General features: G+C 27.7%; 1 protein-coding gene across 1 annotated transcript in view; it reads right to left on the bottom strand.

Moving 5' to 3' along the window:
• mus101 (mutagen-sensitive 101) overlaps nucleotides 1-16635 on the bottom strand; it is an 88170-nt gene that overhangs the window by 57710 nt on the left and 13825 nt on the right. The window contains 3 exon segments of the mRNA XM_072537795.1: nucleotides 1483-1565; nucleotides 14476-14762; nucleotides 15130-15398. Of these exon segments, the coding sequence (XP_072393896.1) occupies nucleotides 1483-1565; nucleotides 14476-14762; nucleotides 15130-15398 (639 nt within the window).

The following is a 16635-nucleotide window of genomic DNA, read 5'->3' as shown; positions in this document are numbered from 1 at the left end:
GCCTCAGATGGATAGGTCATGTAATCAGACGAGAGGAAGATGCTATAGTCAGAAAAGTTTTTGACCGAAGAGGGCCGATCGGACAACGAAGAAGAGGAAGACCGAGACTTAGGTACCAAGACAACCTAGAAAATGATTTGAAGTCTATCGGAATTAGAGCACGGAGAAGAGTTGCCAGAGACAGGGGCGAATGGAGGATTGTTCTGAAGAAGGCTTTGGCTCATAAAGAGCTGTAACGCCACTGATGATGATAACGTATGTCGTATCATCTGCAAATTGTATGGATTTGTACGGAGATATGAATTTAGGCAAATCGTTGACATAAATAATAAATAAAAGAGGCCCTAAGACCAAACCTTGTGGGACTCGATGTTTTACGAATAGAAAATCGGAGAGACGACCTTTAGACACTACCGCCTCGTATCTGCCACATAGATAGAAGTTATAAGCTTAAGAGGGATACCTCTGATTACCGCGTTTGTAGTAGAACGAGCACTTCTGAATCCATATTGTGAGTTGCTTAAGTAATTATTTGACTCAAAATAGGAATAAAATTGTTGTTTTATAACCTTTTCAATCACTTTTAATCACTTTCCCAAAAGTAGAAACAATGCTTATGGTACTGTAATCGTCAGTTTTTGAGGAATCATCTTTTTTGTAGATCGGTAGTACTTTTGAGTATTTTAGTAATCCTGGAAATACTTCAGTCGATAGAATTAAATTAATAAGATGAGTGAAAGGTGTTAAAACTATTTGGTAAGTTTCTTTTAAAATTTTACTATTAATTTCGTGAACATCCCTACAATTAGAATTACTTGCTACTATTTGAGAGACTTTATTATTTGAGAGTCCTCTTCTTTCACAAACGGACGAAAAAAAAAGTACTTGCTCGGAGAATGATAATTTCTATAATTGAAGAGGACATCGACATTAATAGTGAAACGAGATGTAATTATATTCTCTGCAATTGTAGTAAAACATTGATTTATTTCTTCTGGAGGTAGATCAGGTTGTACCGAACTAGATCTTGTATTTTTTCTTTCGAAATTTACTATTTTCCAGCAGTCTCTAGGTTTATTATTGGAATTAGTTATAAAATCACAGTAAGCTGACTTTTTAGCAATTTGTAATTGCCGATTATATTCAAATTTTTGTTGTTTATATACTTTGAACAAATCGGAGACAATTGATATTAGCTGTTAAGAATAGGTATAAAAAAGCATAGTAAGAATATTAAATGACCAAAGGTTGCAAGGTATATTAAATGCTTTATTGACTATACCGTTTATGCGTATTTTCAAAGAGGCCTTAAATTAATAGCAGCCAAATAGAATACAATGACAAAGAAAAGATTTAGCGAATAGAATTCAATGACAAAGAAAAATTCAACATGGCACTAAGACTCTAATGTAATCTTTTTCTCCGAAATATTTAATTAACTATTAAACATATAACATAAATATAGACCTATAAAATACTTACCGAACATCCATCTAAATACTCTCCTGATTTTTTAGCTTTTTTAATATCTAAGCTTTCAATTAACTCGTCAAAATTATCTTTAGCTAGAAATAAACATATTTTTTTGTTAACAATGAATATTAAGAGTGATTGAGTTTTAAAAATAAGAGATACTTTCTGGAAGCAAAATTTTGATGATAAATATACATATATAGTAGAAGAAGAAGAAATTCTAACTCGAAGAATTACTATTATATATATATATATATATATATATATATATATATATATATATACATATATATATATTGTTATGATGTGTTTTTTGTTTGAATGATGAGCAATGAGTAATTTTAATAATATATATATATACATATATATATATATATACACATATATATACATATACACACATATATATAGGGTTTTATCGCGGTTCTCAAAGAATTAGCTTGTAAGTACTTTTTTAAATTATCTTTATTATAACTATTATGAAACACACATATATATCTAACCTAGTCAATGTAAATTTAAAATAAACTATCTTTAAATTGATATTCTTATAAAACTAATTAAATTCTATAGACAATCTAAAATTTAAACAAAACTATCTTCAAAATTGAAATTGTTATGACACTAACTAAATTATATTAACAAAATTTTGTACCTTTCTTTCACTGAATGCCTAAATGAACTGTTTTCCACTAAGTATATAGATTCTAATCACCACTGAATGTCTTCGTACTTCAGTTATCCTTGTTTTTTGTGAAATTACTTTTTTCAATTATCAGCTTCTACCAATTTAAGATATAGTTTTCTTCACCAGCATGTATACACCACCAACCAAACCAGCAAACAGCATTTATATTTATTCTTCTTTTCAATATACCAATATCCAATTATTATAAGTTGATTTATACTAATCTCCAACCATAATATAATTTAATTTCTTCCAATATACCTTTTTTTATCTTCAATAATTATTTGTGTATAATTATAAATGTGCATTAAATTATATGCATAATTTTTAATCTTCATTTAACTCACTATATTAAACATTTTGACTATTTGTACTTGATTCACTGACTCCAACTAACTTTCATAATAAACTGCTTGACTTCTGACTAAAAACTTCTAAAACTAAAAACTTCTGAACAATTGACTTCACTAAGTAAATGTATCTATCTTCTAACTAACTTTCATGATAAAACTGCTAAAAACTCTTAAAACTGCCATCTTGAATCCAAATCACGGGTATTTATATCTTTTGGACATTCTAGAACCATCTCGTAAGAGATCATGTTCCAATTTGTTCTATTTCATACTTGTATGAATTTTCTGGAACAAACCATTTCGCAAACATGGCCATCTCCGGAGATCCAGAGAATTCCATTCTTTTCTATTAATAATTTTGTTTACATTTAGGCTTTTCAGATCAGAATATATAATTAAATTAGTAACTTAACATTCTAATTTAATAAAATACACATTTCAAACAATATATTATTATAACCCACTTTATATTCGTAAATATTTTTAAACGTCACTTCAGAGTATAAATATCTGTCAATCTCCGAGAGTATTTTTGGTTGCCTAAGCACATGGCTCACTTATATATATTTACAATATTAGAATACAACTTTTTACAATTATTATGCTAATTTATTAAAAATGCCCTCACATAAATATATTTTTATTAAATTCTCTAGTATATAACTTATTTAAAACAACCAAATATCTAATATTATGTAGTATATAACTTATAAATTATTTTCTATAAACCCTAATCGTCACAATACCCCAAAAATAATATTTAAAATAAATAATTTACTTATTATTTTTTTAAATATTAATTTTCTCATACCTTATTAAATTTAATAAATTAATAATTCAATTTTTTTTTATTATTTAAAGTGTGTTAAATACATCCCTGTTCGCTGTCTATGTCAAAGCAGAGAACAACGGATCACAGTTCGGCTATTCTATGGTCAAACTGTCATGTCAAATGGAACAATGGATGCGATATCAGAGAATAAATATAACCTTAATTAAAAATATAATAGATATGGTGTTCTGTTTATTTATAGACAAATTCTAGGAATTATTTCCATTCAAAATAACTTTCATCAATATAAATTGGTAAGTTTTTCACTTTATTATATTAGAAAGACATTTTTATAGCAATTATAGTATCTAACCCCAAATTATGATTTTTAGGGTACCAAACAATTTCCATATGTACAAAATTCAACAAGTATGATGTCAAATTTATTCACAACAAAGAAATCTACCATCTATCTATGAAATGGATCTATCAGTAAGTTATTAGTGTTATTATATTTGTGTTAAAGGTATAGAAATCATTATTCAATCTCTTCATGATATTGAAAAATGTCGTTGATATGAAATATGCCTCTTAGTCTGTTCTCTGCATCTATTAACACATAACTATTTAGTCCATTCTGATTTTCAATTGTATATGGACCTTCAAACATTGGTTGTAATTTCTTACAACGGTTTTCTTTAACATTACTTTTTCTAAGTGAACGAATTAACACTAGGTCTCCTTTTTGAAATGTGATTGGTTTTTTTATATTTCGATTTTGTCTTCTGATATATTTTTCAGCTTTCCTCCTAATTCGGTTATTCACTTTCTGCATTACTTGTTCTAACATATCCTGATTATATTCACTAATCCACTTTCTGTTTCCTATATGGCCAAACATTAAATATTCTGGTACTTCCTCTGTATTCAAATTATGTGTATTATTTAAAAAATATTCTACTTGTGGTATATGTTGCTGCCAAGTTTCATGTTGGTTTTGGCACAGTATCCTTAAATATTTTATAACTTCTTTAATATATCTTTCTGCAGGATTTGCCTGAGGATGTCTGATACTTGTAAAATGAATGTTGATTCCCTTTTTCTCACAAAATGTCTGAAATTTTTGGTTGTTAAAATATGTAGCATTATCTATTATGCAATTTCTAAATGGTCCTATTTCTTCGAAAAATTGATTAATATATAATTTTAATGTTTTAACATTTGTTCTAGAGCAGGGATATAGTTTAATAAATTTTGTATATAAATCAACTATCACTAGTATATGCTTTTTTCCTGTTGGACTGAGAACTAAATTTGAAATAAAATCCATGGAAACTGTATTTAGTTTTTCATATACAACATTAGATTTATATGTGTTCTGGTTTTTGAAATTCTTTTCTTTGTTTAGTTGACATATTGGGCATTGGGTAGTAATTTCTTTTGCTATACTTATGTCATTCTTTGCAAAATAATTGTCCCTAAATAGCATCCATAGCTTTCTTGAACCAATATGCATATAATTGTTATGTAAATTTTTCAATATTTTCTTTGCTAAAGTTCTAGTTATTACATATACTTCTATGCCATTTATTATTTTATAATATACCCCATCTTTCCTTAGGACTTTTTGTTTTTCACTCAAATTGATCTGATCTCTTATAATTTCTTCTTTAGAATATAATCCAGTACTTTCTACTAATTGATTTAATCCAATTTTTATTGTTCGCTGCCCTTTTTGTGGTGTATTTTCTAACCTTGATAAAGCATCTGCCACTATATTGGATTTTCCAGAAATGTATTTGATTTCAAAGCAGTATTCACTAAGTATTAGACTCCACCGATGTATTCTACTGTTTCCATATTTGTTATTTAATATAGACGTTAAAGCTTGGTGATCTGTTTCTATTGTAAATTCATTACCCAACAAATAAAATCTTAATTTTGTGACACAGTGTATTATACTTGCTAGTTCTAATTCTGAAACTGAGTAACCCTTTTCATGTGGCTTTGTAATTCTTGAAATGAATTGTATTGGGTATTCGACCCCATCATGTATTTGTAATAATACCCCTGATAATCTCTCTATTGATGCATCTGTTCTTAATATGAATGGCTGTGTGTAGTCAGGATAGTATATTTTCAAGTTTGACAGAAAAATGTTTTTAATTTCTTGGAATGCTAGTTCTCTTCTCTGATCCCATCTCCATTTTACACCTTTTCTCAGTAGTTCAAGTAATGGAATTTCTTTTATACTTAGATCTGGTATCATCCTTTTATAATAATTAATTATTCCAATAAATCCTCTTAAAGTTCTTAAATTGTGTGGTGTTTTATATTCCTGAATGACTTGTGTCCGTTCTGGATCCATTTCGATTCCCTTAGTGTTAAGTTTATAACCTAGATATATGACTTCTTTTTGAAAAAATGTACATTTTTCTTGATTTATTTTTAGTCCAACTTTGTCTAATCTATTTATTATAATTTTTAGGTGTTTCTCATGATCTTCAGCTGTTTTAGAAAAAATTAATATATCATCAATGTAGTGAATTACAAAATGTTCATATTGATCCAAAATATCATGAAGACATCTACATAGAGCACTGCAAGATGATTGAAGTCCAAATGGTACTACTTTGAATTGATATACTACTCCATCTATCTGAAATCCTGTATACTGTCTACTTTTTCTTTCTAGAGGTATTAACCAGAAACTATGCTGTAAATCGATTTTAGTGAAAAATGACATTCCTGTAATTCTTCCTAATATTCCATCTATACTCATTGGTGCTTCAAATTGCTTTTCAGTAATCTTGTTAATATTCCTTGCATCCAAACATAACCTGATTTCACCTGATCTTTTTCGTACTACTACTATGGGGTTAATAAAACGTGTGTCTGCCTTCTCAATGATCCCATCTTCTAACATATTATTAACTGTTTTGTTTACTTCTTCTCTGTATTTATATGGTATTGGGTATGATTTTGTTTTAAAATCTTTTTCTTCTTTAACTTTTATACTATGGATATAATTTTGTGCAATTCTATTTTCTTTATTGACAAGTCCCTTGTGTTGCTGCAATATGGAAATGACTATTGATTTATATTCTTCAGGGCAATTTAAAACTTTCATCATATCTTCTTCTTTACAAATAACATTATTCTTCATTATGTACTCATTATTCCTTGCTTCCAATTTTACGCACTCCGCCTCGTAGGCATCCATCTGCTTAAAATTTCCATTCCTTAAATATTCACTACAATAATTATTCTTTACATTCTTTTGGGACATTTCCCTATCATCAAAATACATTTCTTCTTCATAAACATCATTATTTTCTTTTAATAATATCCTATCAACTCTTATTCCTTCTTCTACCTCATCTTTCTGCATATATTTAATTATTTGCCCTTCCAAAGTTACCATTTTTTCTTCAAAATCTATCTTTACTTTCTTCTTTTCCAATTCATCATTTCCCATTAATATATCAACACATAAATCCTTGACAATAAATCCTTGCATATTAATTTCTTTATTAAGAATATTAAATTTAAAATTGGCTAGTTTATCAATTTCACCCAACTTCTTATTATTTGCACCAATAATTTTAATTTTTGGAATCTTTATTATATCTGATAGTTTTAATGTATTAAAAATAAAATTCTCCGAGACTAATGTACTTTCTGAACCAGTATCTATCATAATTTTAATCATTTTATTTTTGGCCAAAGCATTTATATAAATTAAATTAATAGATTCAATAATTTTCTCTTCATCTAAAGAAATAAATTCAGAAGGTTTTTCATAATAGCAATGGCCTAACTTGTAATTCAGAAAGTTTACTGCACAAAATTTTGATTATTAGAATTGTCAGATTGTATCTGACCACTTGGATCTGATGTCCTATGTCTTTCCCTACTATGACTTCTACTCACATTTTCCTGACTTGTACTACTTCGTTCCCTGTCTTCGCAGCTTCTATTCCTTCGAACACAATTTACCTGTCTGTTATAGTTAGGTCGCTCTGTATTTCTTCTATTGTTAAAATCTTGTCTATTATTATTAGTACTGTTATTAAAATGTTGTCTATTATAACTAGTATTGTTATTACAATTTTGTCTAATTTGATTACTGTTATTATTATTAAAATTTTGTAAATTATTACCATACCTAGTATTATTGTTATATGATTGTCTATATTGTTGATTATCATTTTTTTTATATTGAAAGTTATTATTGTTTTTTCTGTTGTTAGTATTACTTGTCATATTGCCTCTTTGTATTCTTTGAATAAAATTAATGAAACTATCTATTGTTTGAATATTTTGTACAGTTACGGTTTGCACAACATCAGCATCAAAATGTCTAGATACATTTAAGACTGTTTCATCCTCTCTAAGTGGTGGTTCTAAATATTTTGCAACTGTTATCAATTTCAATGCATAATCTACCATATTTGATTTTAAATTTTGATTATACTTTCCAAAATATAGAATTTCTCTAAACTTTGCTTGCTCTAATTCACCCCAATAATAATTTAAAAATTTATTTTCAAATGTTTGAAAGTTATCTAAATCATTTTCAATACTAGCAAACCAAGTTGCTGCATTGTCATTTAATGTCATTCTAATATAATCTTTAATATCATTAATATTATTCACAAATCTTAATTTATGTTTTAAACTATTTATGTATACTCTAGGATGCAAATTTTTTATATTACCAGAGAATTTAATCCCAGTCTCATTTGTTAAATTTAAGTAAGGTCTCCCTATGTCTCTCATTTGTGAAATATCATCTATTCTCTGTTCCACATTTCTTATTTGATTACAATTTATTTGGATATTTTGTTGTATATCGTCTAATTTTTCTTCTGTGTTTCTCCTGTCTTCGTTAATTTTTACTTCTAAGTTACATTTCTGTAACTCTATTTTCTGTTCTATATCTATCTTATTATCTTGAATAATTCTCTTTACTTCTGTCCTCTCATTGTCTATCCTTTTCTTGTAGTCATTCCGTATACTTTTTATTTCATTTGCTACTTTTTTCTCTGCAGCTTCAAGTTTTTTATCCATTTGTTTTACAATTTTATTATTATTATCTTCTATTTTCTTTTCTAATTTTCTATAATTCTCTTCCAATTTCTGTTCCATTTTTTTCATGTCTTCTTTGACTTCTTTTAAATTCTCTTCCAATTTTTTCGTATTCTCTTCCATTTTCTGTTCCATTTTTTTCATGTCTTCTTTGATTTCTTTTGAATTCTCTTCCATTGTCTTGTTCATCTGCATCATTAATGACATCAAAGCTGCCATATTGACATTTTCCTCTCTTTCTGGATTCATTTCTGCAGTATCTTGTGGAACTTGAACTAAACTCTCCTCTTGTATAGGTTGTGTTTCTATTTCCACATCTTCTTCATTCTTTTTGCTTCTTGTACCTTTCTTTCCTTGAGACATTTTGAGACTTTACTTGTTCAAATATAATTAAAAATAAAATCTATAATTTTTTCTTTCTACTGATAATTAATTTAATTATATGAGAGCACTTATCTTCCCAAACTAATTCTTTTAAATAGAGAGCCACCGCGTTGGGTGCCAAATTGTTATGATGTGTTTTTTGTTTGAATGATGAGCAATGAGTAATTTTAATAATATATATATATACATATATATATATATACACATATATATACATATACACACATATATATAGGGTTTTATCGCGGTTCTCAAAGAATTAGCTTGTAAGTACTTTTTTAAATTATCTTTATTATAACTATTATGAAACACACATATATATCTAACCTAGTCAATGTAAATTTAAAATAAACTATCTTTAAATTGATATTCTTATAAAACTAATTAAATTCTATAGACAATCTAAAATTTAAACAAAACTATCTTCAAAATTGAAATTGTTATGACACTAACTAAATTATATTAACAAAATTTTGTACCTTTCTTTCACTGAATGCCTAAATGAACTGTTTTCCACTAAGTATATAGATTCTAATCACCACTGAATGTCTTCGTACTTCAGTTATCCTTGTTTTTTGTGAAATTACTTTTTTCAATTATCAGCTTCTACCAATTTAAGATATAGTTTTCTTCACCAGCATGTATACACCACCAACCAAACCAGCAAACAGCATTTATATTTATTCTTCTTTTCAATATACCAATATCCAATTATTATAAGTTGATTTATACTAATCTCCAACCATAATATAATTTAATTTCTTCCAATATACCTTTTTTTATCTTCAATAATTATTTGTGTATAATTATAAATGTGCATTAAATTATATGCATAATTTTTAATCTTCATTTAACTCACTATATTAAACATTTTGACTATTTGTACTTGATTCACTGACTCCAACTAACTTTCATAATAAACTGCTTGACTTCTGACTAAAAACTTCTAAAACTAAAAACTTCTGAACAATTGACTTCACTAAGTAAATGTATCTATCTTCTAACTAACTTTCATGATAAAACTGCTAAAAACTCTTAAAACTGCCATCTTGAATCCAAATCACGGGTATTTATATCTTTTGGACATTCTAGAACCATCTCGTAAGAGATCATGTTCCAATTTGTTCTATTTCATACTTGTATGAATTTTCTGGAACAAACCATTTCGCAAACATGGCCATCTCCGGAGATCCAGAGAATTCCATTCTTTTCTATTAATAATTTTGTTTACATTTAGGCTTTTCAGATCAGAATATATAATTAAATTAGTAACTTAACATTCTAATTTAATAAAATACACATTTCAAACAATATATTATTATAACCCACTTTATATTCGTAAATATTTTTAAACGTCACTTCAGAGTATAAATATCTGTCAATCTCCGAGAGTATTTTTGGTTGCCTAAGCACATGGCTCACTTATATATATTTACAATATTAGAATACAACTTTTTACAATTATTATGCTAATTTATTAAAAATGCCCTCACATAAATATATTTTTATTAAATTCTCTAGTATATAACTTATTTAAAACAACCAAATATCTAATATTATGTAGTATATAACTTATAAATTATTTTCTATAAACCCTAATCGTCACAATATATATATATATATATATATATATATATATATATATATATATATATATATATATATATATATTTTGAGTTCACTTCATGGTACACCAGAATAACCTGGTCGTCGAGATATCTGAATTTCAACTCTCATCATCCCTTGTCTCAAAAGAAATCTGTAGTAATCGGACTCGCCAATGGAGCTATTAGATTATCCGATCCTATCAACAGACCTCAGGCTATTAAAAAAGCAAAAACAGCACTAACACTTAATTCATACCCACACCACCTTATCGACAACACTTTCAAATCGCGACTGCATAAATTTTACAATAACAATAATAACAATAAAACCAACACTGTACAATAACAATAATAACAATAAAACCAACAAACCAGTCAGCTACTTAATTCAAGAATACGTTCCCACAAATATGACAAAAAAAACTCAACCGCCCTCACAAAACATGAAAACAAAAAGAAACATAAATTTGATTTTGACAAAACCAAGATCCTAAAAAGTGAACATAACAGGAAGAAGAGGGAGCTTCTAGAGTCTATACAAATCAAAAAGAATAATAACGCAATAAATGATAAAAAAGATGTCAAAAATTTAAACAAGTTATATTTTAATTTAATTTAAAAACACACAAAAAGATAATCTCAGAACGCCTATGATGTTAAAATAACTGATTGTTTAAATGATAAACTAACATCAATAAACAACATATTAAATTTAAAATCCATTTTACATGTAGTGACTTAGTGGGTCTGTCCTATGCTTTAAATATTATTTTAATTTGTGACGTTTATGTATACTTGTTAACACCGAATTTTTACATGCTTGGTAAGTCAAAAGTTTTTCTTTTAAACCCTATTATGTCTTTGATAAAATGTTTTTTAGTCAATATTATTTCTTGAAAAAGGCATGGATATCCTGCCTAAAACGTCAAAAAAAAAATAAAAATGTCTTAGTATCAAAACAATCTTTTTTATGAACCTAAGCCCAAGAAAATCCACTAAAATATATATGTATATATATATATATATATATATATATATATATATATATATATACAGGGTGAGTTTTTAGTGCGACATCGGTCGATAATGCCATTATGGCATAGAATATCCAAAAAACTTATTTAGAAAAAATGTAGACAATAATACTTATACTTACTTATACTCCATACTTGGAAAATATGTGGAATTCTACAGGGTGATTAATATCTACGTGGTATAGAAAACATACAATTTTTTAAATGGGACACCCTATATATTTTTTCAAATTTGTATTCTTCTCATAATTCTTGTTCTTATAGTATTGTGTTTTGCATTAGTATACAGAGTATTTAACAAGTTATGACCATTTTTATTTCGAAATCTTTATGAAATCAACACCATGTATATAAAGAGTACCTAATGCATAAACAATTATTTATTTTATATAATATAGTAAACAATATATTGTAGTTTTTAAATTAAGTTTAATTGAAATCATTGACAAAAATTTGTATACAGGGTGAACTACAAAACAAAATTACGATTTTCTCAACTTTTTTAAATGGATCACCCTATATTTTATTTTTTAGAAATATTGTATTTATGATATTCTTTCATTTTTATATAGCATTCCCTATACCTAAACTTAGTACTTTCCGAGATATTTTTAGTTTTCTTCAAATTTCGGAAATACATTTAATTTTTGTAAGTAGAAATAAGTACTGAGTGTTGAGTGATAATGTAACAAAATTATTTTTATTCAATAAGTAAAGTAACTACCAAAAAATATAAATCACAACAATATGCAATGAATGTATCAATAAATGTGATATTATGGAAATATCATATTTCCTTAATGAAATATAAGATTCCTAAAATTCGTACAAGATAATATGTTTTGTATAATAATATAATAAGATTATTTTTATTCAATAAATAACTCAAACAAAACAGAAAGCAAAACAATATACAATTGATGTAACAATTTTTAGATTGTTATATCAACAGTATTCTAAACCAAGAATTTTTAATATTCCTAACTGTGATTGTGAGGCCACTTTTAATAAGTAAACGGCCATTTGTGTCAGATACAAAGGTAAAATAGTATGATTTGAAAAAATGACAGTTTTCATATTATTACAGATATGATCTGGGAATTAGGAGAAAGTTCGAGAACTTGCTTACTTGAATCCAGATTATATCACGAGTGATATCCTGAACGGAGGAAGTCAAACGAAAGAGCTTTTGAAAAATTAATGGATCGTTTTGTACGCACTGGGTCAGTTGTATATGAAAAAAATGAGACTTTTATAAGTGAAGAAAAGGAATATGATGAAGATCCCCACATCAGCACTCGTAAAATTTCACGTTAACATGACATTAGTCAAACTTCGGCGACAAAAATCTTTCGTAAACATAAACTGCATCCTTACTACATACAGTTACATCAAGAATTGACAGTCGATAATTATTATCAACACAGGTTAGTTTTTTGTCAATGGTCTCAGCAGCAAGTGCGAAGGGACCAACTTTTTTTCGGTTATGTGCTTTTTGAAGATGAGGCTACATTTCACAAAAATGGAACGGTGAATCGGCATAATTTTCGTTACTATCCATTAAGCAATCCCTATTTTGTTAACACTCATAGTCAAATTAGGTGGTCTATAAATGTTTGGGGTGGTATTGTTGCCGATTATGTGATTGGCCCACATATTTTTGACGGTCGTGTGAATGGTGCCATATATCCGGATTTTTTAAATACTCACTTGCCAAGACTACTGCAAAATGTACCGCTTAATATTCGACAACGAATGTGGTTTTTACAGGACGGTGCTTCAGTTCACTACACTGCTCCTATTCACAATCGTCTAAATATTAACTTTCCTGAGAGGTGGATACGCAGAGGAGGACCAACTGTTTGGCCACCGCGATCACCGGAATTCTACAAAATTGTTTTTTTTTTCATGTGGGTCTATATAACAACGCCAGATGATATAAAAAATAAAATAAGAGAACGTTTTAATAAAATTGACTTACAAATATTAAGAAATGTGGCTCGGTCATTTGAATATCGGTTACAAACTTGTATAGACGTTGAAGGTGGACATTTTAACATTTATTTTAGACTTATTTCCTTAATATCACATTAATTATCACATTTATTACATATTATTATGGTTTATATTTTTTGTTAGTTACTTATTGAATAAAAATAATTTTATTATATCACTCAATACTCAAGACTTATTTCTACTTACAAAAATTAAATGTATTCCCGAAATTTGAAGAAAACTAAATATATCTCAGAAAATAAAGAGTTTAGGTATAGGGAATACTATATAAAAATGAAAGAGTATCATAAATACAATATTTCTAAAAGATAAAATATAGGGTGACCCATTCAAAAAAATTGAGAAAATCGTACTTTTGTTTCGTAGTTCATTCTGTACACAAATTTTAGTCAATAATTTCAAATAAACTTAATTTTAAAAACTACAAATATTGTTTACCTTAATATATAAAATAAATAATTGTTTATGCATTACTTCCTTATATACATGGTGTTGATGTCATATGGATTTCGAAATAAAAATAGTTATAACTTGTTAAATACTCTGTATAGTAATGTAAAGCCCAATATTATAAGAACAAGAATTATGAGAGGAATATAAATATGAAAAAATATATAGGGTGTCCCATTTAAAAAATTATGTTTGCTATACCACGTAGTTATTAATCACCCTGTAGAATTTCACATATTTTCCAAGTATGGAGAATATCATTGCCTACATTTTTTCTAAATAATTTTTTTGGATATCTTGTACCACAATGGAATTATCGACCGATGTTGCACTAAAAACTCACCCTGTATATTGATGGAGGAAAGTACATTTGGCAAAAGAATTTACGAGACAAGAAGAAAAAACAGGAAGAAAGGGGATACCAAGGAAAACTTGGGCACAGTAGATACACGAAAAAAAAACAAAGTAAAAAGTTATATAAAGAGGATATTCAGTGACAGGAAAAAATGGAAGGAATGAATAAAAGAACAGCTATAGTAGCCAAATGCTTTTTATATAGCAAGGAGAAGATAAAAGAAACAATTAACAATTAATCTACACTACATACCTTTTCTTTTATTGTTTGAAACTCTTTCTCCATCTAATGATGTCATACTAAGTGTTTCTTCGATATGAGTTCTCGAAGAGGTATTAAATCCTCCAATAGCACTCAATACTGAAAATTCAGGATTGACGTATTTATCTCTTTTGGTAGGTGTCGAAGTCATTTTCTGAACTTTATATAAATCATGAGGAAGAGCATAACCTTTGACCACACTGTCTGTAACCCAGTTGACGTTTACGCATTTGATATGTGCACACTGACGGGCAGCTTTGTACTTTTCACTCTTCACACTAAAAAAAATCTTTATATATAAAAAGCTCGTGCTGAACCTTTTAGGTCAAATGTCACGTTTTATGTCAAATGTTACGTGCTGTGTCAAATGTCCCGTTTTATGTCAACATGACATAATACACGCCTCCACAAAAAATGACGCCTCCACAAAAAAATTTGGTCAAAGTGGGCTAAAGTGGCTTTCTATCTACTACTATTCGTCAGTAACTACAGTGTTGAATACCTTTTTGACTTAATTTTTTCAAAAATATTTGTTAAAATTATAGTCCTCGCCAAACTTTACACTAAAATATCAAGCAATAAATATCATGTCATTCATTATAAAATAAAACTAAATTATAAAATAAAAATATATCTAACACTTACACATCTCCAGAACATACTAATATATCTGTCGTTGCCAAAGTAAGTTTTCCGCTAAAGTTTCCTCCATTTTCACTGACCAGTTTCTCAATTTTATGTTTCTCTGCTAAATTCGTAATGCCAGTCGAACTTATTGTGAGATTATGAAATGGTAGACATTTATGTTTTTGAAAATCTTCATCGTCAGCGTGGACGTTAGCAGTTTGACTAGCAGCCCAAACGTCATCTATCCAAGTTGGACACATCAGTTTTAAGCCAGTTTCGGCAGCAATCTAAAATTAAATACAGTTTAAAGTGTTTAATTCTATGTTTATAAAAACATTACAAGTAACCAAAGCATTACTTTTATCATTAATTTAATTTGGGGTCGGCATATAATAAAAAAGATCGATTAATTAATACGAAAATAAAAGAAACTAAAGAGAGAATGACTTCATGAGCACTGCCAAGAATTGGAAAAAATACTTCAAACTAAGCAACCAAGAGATAAAAGTGGTCCCTTATCTATCTATATAAAAAGCTATGACGACAAGTCACACCGTTTGTCCAGTAAACTAACGACGCCATTTAGGAAAGAAATCTCAACTACCACCATTTGACATTTCAATCATATTTTGTTCTTGAAACGATACGTTTAATTAATAATACTGTATTAATTACATAATAATATAATTAATAATTAATTTTAATAATTAAGGTAGAATTTAATACAAAATAATTTAAAGCTTTATGTTCAGATTTAAAATCCTAACGCCATCTGAACAAATAAATCTGAACTACTCACATTTCAACCTATGAGTCAATCATATCTTGTTTCTGAAACGATACGTTTAATTAATAATACAAAAAATATTAATTACATATTAATATAATTAATAAATAATATTAATATTTTTAAGGTAGGTTTTAATACAAAATAATTTAAAGTTTATGTTAGTGAAGTCGGAGAGTATAATCAGTATGATATTTAATGTTTATAAACTTAGTGCGAGATTATAATATTTGATGCAGAATCGAACATCTTAATTTTTGTAATGATAAAGACTTTTTTAAAAAGTTAACATTAAGTAAACCGACAGTGATCTATATTCTGAGACAATATTGTAAATAGTTGTTAATAAATTATTATAAAAGTAGGTATATACATATTTTCATTTACTTAGTTTAGGGATTTAATATTTTCATAATCTTGATAAAAAAAATGGTTTTTATTAACAGACGACATTTATCTGGAAGTGAAAAGACCGGCCCTTTCATGCACGAAGTTTATTATTTTAAAAATTTATTTTTGGCTAAAAAATTGGCTGCGAATTTGGTGATCGGTAAAAAGTATAATACAAAACTCGAGCTTTCCCAACAAATAAATTGCCAAACTAGAATTACGCTGATTTTATCCGTAGGTTGATTTCATAAGACAACTTTACACAAAAAGTTCAGCGACTCTCCAAAAGTGACTTATTTGTTATGAAAGTTGTACAACAGATTAAAATATTATTCTGTTATCATCCT

Source organism: Diabrotica undecimpunctata, chromosome 7 (assembly GCF_040954645.1).
Source record: "Diabrotica undecimpunctata isolate CICGRU chromosome 7, icDiaUnde3, whole genome shotgun sequence".
Classification (NCBI taxonomy): domain Eukaryota; kingdom Metazoa; phylum Arthropoda; class Insecta; order Coleoptera; family Chrysomelidae; genus Diabrotica; species Diabrotica undecimpunctata.
The sequence above is the reverse complement of the archived record's forward strand: the minus strand, read 5'-3'. Positions and strand labels throughout refer to the sequence as shown.